This window comes from Octopus bimaculoides, chromosome 13 (assembly GCF_001194135.2).
Source record: "Octopus bimaculoides isolate UCB-OBI-ISO-001 chromosome 13, ASM119413v2, whole genome shotgun sequence".
Classification (NCBI taxonomy): domain Eukaryota; kingdom Metazoa; phylum Mollusca; class Cephalopoda; order Octopoda; family Octopodidae; genus Octopus; species Octopus bimaculoides.
The window spans coordinates 53434118-53439102 of record NC_068993.1 but is presented as its reverse complement, the minus strand read 5'-3'; the positions used below and the strand labels follow the sequence as shown (position 1 = coordinate 53439102).

The window sequence follows — 4985 nt, the reverse complement described above, 5'->3', positions numbered from 1 at the left end:
TATATATATATATATATATATATATATATATATATATATATATATATATATATATGTATATATATAAATGTATGTATATGTATATGCATAGTTATCTATGTATCGATGTATGCATGTGTATATGTATATACTCACATATATGTATCTATGTCTGTATGTATATACACATATACAAACACATTTATTTACATACATATAGATATGGGTATGTACATACACATACATAAAGGCATCAGGCATACATACATACAGGCATATATACATACATACATACATACATACATACACATGGATACACGCACACACACATACATACACACACACATACATACATACATACTGTATTATATTACTATAGCAACTAACTTACCTGGTGCCGTATTTATCAATGGCCATGAATGATAAGTTTATAAATGACCAATTAGTTCTGGTACCCATGATAACCCCAAACTATACAAACATATACATAAACATATATATATATGTGTGTGTGTGGACGCAAGTATATGTGCATGCATGTATGTGTGTGTGTGTGTGTATGCATTTATACATATATATGTATGTATGTAAGGCTACAGCAAAAAAACGAAACTAACCAATCAATCTAGGAATATCTTGACCGCTGTTTTTCTGGCAGTTACAGTCTCTGCCGGTATGAATATATACAATTATGTGCTTTGACTGCAGCATTAGCTCTTATTTCTAGCAATGTAGGTGTTTCTAACACCCTAATCACATTTAGTGACGATTATAGTTTTCCTTTTTTGGTATACATTGCTTACAGCTGCCTAAATTAAATTATATATAAATATATATATGTATATATGAATATTAAATTAATAATTACATATATATAATTATTAATTTAATATATAAATTGCTTATTTCCATGCTGACTAACTGATAATTATCATTGGCATGATTTTTACCCTTATTTTATGAATATATACATATGTATATATACATGTGTGTGTGTGTGTGTGTGTGTAGCTATGTCTATGTGTGTGTGTAGCTATGTCTATGTGTGTGTGTGTGTGTTTGTGTTTGTGTGTGTATGTGTCTGTTTGTGTGTGTGTGTGGGTGTGAAGCTATGTCTATGTGTGTGTGTGTGTGTGTAGCTATGTCCATGCGTGTGTTTGTCTGTGTGTGGGTGTGTAGCTATGTCTATGTGTGTGTGTGTGTGTGTGTAACTATGTCTATGTGTGTGTTGCTGCGTCTCTGTGTGTGTGCATGTGTTTGTGTGTGTGATTATGTATTCCTTTCTTACATGGGTATAAGTGCCAAAGCCTTTTCTCAGATTTGAAGTCTTTTATAGAATTTGGAGGAATAAAAGACTGTCAGCATTAGAGCAGAAAGCAAATCAAAACTCTGTTAGACATTTCCCCGTGGTGCTGTCTTGTTTCTACAAATTACTTCCATTTTATACAGGTGTGTGTGTGTGTGTGTGTGTGTGTGTGTGTGTGTGTGTGTGTGTGTGTGTGTTTATATTTATGTAAGTTTATGCATGTATATGTATGCATGTATATGTATGCATGTATATGTATGCATGTGTGTGTATTTTTATGTGTGTAAATGGGTGTGAATGTATGTATGTGTGTGCGTTTGTGTGTGTGTGTTTTGTAAGGTGGTATGAAGGTTACTGGTTTGCTATGTCAAAATTACTGGGCAGGTGATAATTTTGGATATCGTGAAGATCTGAGAAAACAATTAACAGTGAACAGGTAGGTCAAAACAACACAATAAAGGAGGACTGTTACTTTAGGTATATTTAGAACAATAAGGACATATACACACAGTTTACTGTAGGTATAGTCATAAATTTATATACTAATACATGTATGTATATGCCAGAAATATTGGTGTGTTTTCAATCTGTCTTCATATTTATTTGTCTTTCTAGTTAACTTTTCTCCCTCATTCTCTCATTGCCTGTCAGTCTGTCTGTCCATCTATCTATGTGTATGTGTGTGTGTGTGTGTGTGTAAATGAATAACTGAATGTCTATGTTGCTGCACATTCGCATGTATTTAGATATACCTAATTTTATACATATGTGCATGTGCGCCTGCACTCACACACATACACTTCAGACAAACATAATTATCCACCTGCCTGATGATGATGATGATGATATATATATATATATATATATATATATATATACATACATTCAGACAAGCATAGCTATCTACATAGCTATCTATCTATCTATCTATCTATCTATATACATACATACATATATATATTCACAATCACAAACACACACATACACACACCACCCACCCACATATTTGTAAGTCTGTGTAGGTGTATGTGTGTACTCTGAGCTTATTGGTGACTGTGCAGTTTAGTATATATACATACAACGCGCATGTGTGTGTGTGTGTGTGTGTGTGTGTGTGTGTGTGTGCAAGTGATAGCATTCTGATATTCCTATGCAACCGTCCATTTTATCTCTTCAATGTGGCCTACCACTACTGAATCTGAAGCAATAAATGTCAGAAGATAAAGAAATTTGTCATCTATCTGATTCACCTGAGGAACAAAAGAATTTGTCAGTTTATTCTTACCATGCATGAAGAAGGTATCTAGGTAGGGTAGGTATGGACAGGGGAAGAAGAACAGTTATCAAGACAAATATATGTTACCTGTAATTGGTACATTTGACTAACACCTGTCCTAGATTATCCCCTAACTGTCCCTTTCTTATGGGGCATCAGAGATATTTTGTGCTTAACAGCAATGCTATGGTTCAGTGATTTTGATTTCCTAGCCTGATGAAGGACCGTCTCCGCTTGAGCAGTTTTTGAAAAGTAATGTTATGAATCACTGATTCTTGTTTACCTCACCTGGTCAAGGATCTGCAGTTCACATGTTAGGTGTTTCAACTCTCTGCTTTCTCAGATAACAATCTTTTATTTTCTATTTTTCACTTGTTTCAGCCACTAAATTGTGGCCATGCTGCAGCACCACCTTGAAGAATCTTAGTGAAATGAATTGACCCCCAGTACTTAGTTTTTTTTTTTTTTGTTTTTTTTTTTCTTTTTTGACCTGGTACTTTTCTGTCAGTCTCTTTTGCTGTACTAGTAATTTACGGGGTAGGGGGATGTAAACACACTAACACCGGTTGTCAAGCACTAATGAGGGACAAATGCAAAGGCACACACACACACACATTCTCTCTCTCTCTCTCACACACACATGCGCACATTCTCACTCTCTTCTCTCTCTCTCTCTCTTTCTCTCTCTCTCTCTCTCTCTCTCTCTCTCTTTCTCTCTCTCTCTCACACACACACACACACACATGACAAGCGTCTTTCAGTTTCCATCAACCAAATCCTTTTATAAGGCATTGACCAGCCCGAGGCTATCATAGAAGACACTTACCGAAGGTGCTGTGCTATAACAAATGCTATAACTACATTCCATCCTAATAACTACCAAACATTATACCCCAGGGGTTCTCAACCAAGGTCATATGGACCCTGGTGATCCATATAAGATTTTTGGGGGCTCCACACAAGCAAAATAGTAAACTGGGAACCCATAATAGTATGTTATGGGTCCATGAAAAAATATTTTGCTTTAGATGTGTTTATTACAAGAAACAGCGAGCTTTCTTTCTCTAATGAAAACAAAATGGGAATTTTGAAAGAAGTATCTATAGAACTAGTTTTTAAACATAAAATGGTTATTGGGGTTTACCAGAATAATAAAAGAATCAAAGAGGTCCTTATGTAAAAAAAAAATGGTTAAGAATTACTGTCCTACCTGAACAACTCATACCTGCACTGCCATACTGCACCAAAACAACATGAAGTACTTTAAGACCAATCCTTCCCCCAACCTGCTCACCATCTAACCCTTGGCTACGGCACCTATGAGTCACTTCATCTAGAGGTATAATCAAGAATCCCCTACAAGAGTTGTCTAAAAACATCATTAACAACTATAAATATTATCAGTAACGTGTGTGTGTGTGTGTGTGTGTGTGTGTGTGTGTGTGTGAGTGTGTCTTTGTGTTTGTCCCCTACCACTGCTTGACAATCAGTGTTGGTGTGTTAACATCCCCGCAACGTAGCAGTTCAACAAAAAAGACCAATAGAATAAGTATTAGACTTTAAAAAAAAAAGTATGGGGCATGAGGGGGATCAATTGATTCGACAAAAAAATCTTCATGGCCACAGTCAAGTGACTGAAACATGCAAAACAGAAAACAAAATAAAAAAGATATATGTAAATATATAGAAATCAAAACAGACATAAGACCATCTACTTGTCTAATGTTTGGATATGTCTGTGTTATATCCGCATCAATTTTCAATAATAAAAATCAATAATTCAATACTGTAATCTCCCACTAAATGGAAAGTAATGTTCTATTGGCATGATGTAACCACCCTCGTATCTAAGGTGTAGTTGTAGCCAAAATTTCAGCTTGAAACAGTAAAAACACTAACAATAATGATAATAGTTATTATTATTATTATCATTATTATTATTATTATTATTATTATTATTATTATTATTATTATTATTATTATTATTATTATCATTATTATTATCATGGTTAGAATTATCCAAACATAATGCTGTTTACCTTGTTATGGTGTTTCATTCTATAGTTAGGCCTCATGATAAATCTCAAAAAACAGCACAATGTCAAAGCAAGTTTTCTTGATTGAAACGTCACAGAAATTTAGTCTGTCTTGTAGGAGAACTGCATCAGAAGTCAGTGCTGAGACAGTTGATTGCCACTGCCAGTATCCAATCTTATCATTGGTCTATTATACTCACCCACTGAACCAAACAGTAATTCCAGCTCAGCTGCTAGCAGCAATATGAGAAGCTATCCAGGCCATCTTCTCCTCTCTAACAAGTGGAAGGGGAAACGGTAGACAATGCTGTTATCCCAATACTTGAAGGAAAGTGAAAATGACTTGCAGAATCAATCTTCTCACATACATTTACCATTTGTCTCTTCT

At 34.8% G+C, this 4985-nt stretch overlaps 1 protein-coding gene across 4 annotated transcripts in view; it reads right to left on the bottom strand.

The window, feature by feature from the left end:
• LOC106867554 (tripartite motif-containing protein 2) overlaps positions 1 to 4985 on the bottom strand; it is a 106390-nt gene that overhangs the window by 9640 nt on the left and 91765 nt on the right. Inside the window, exon 1 of one of the 4 annotated variants that reach the window (XM_014912461.2) lies at positions 4601 to 4822. The exons of the other annotated variants lie outside the window; for them this stretch is intronic. Coding sequence (XP_014767947.1) covers positions 4601 to 4636 — 36 coding nt within the window. The 5' untranslated portion in view covers positions 4637 to 4822. Of the gene's footprint in view, positions 1 to 4600; positions 4823 to 4985 lie in introns of those variants that run through there. 4 annotated transcript variants of the gene reach the window in all.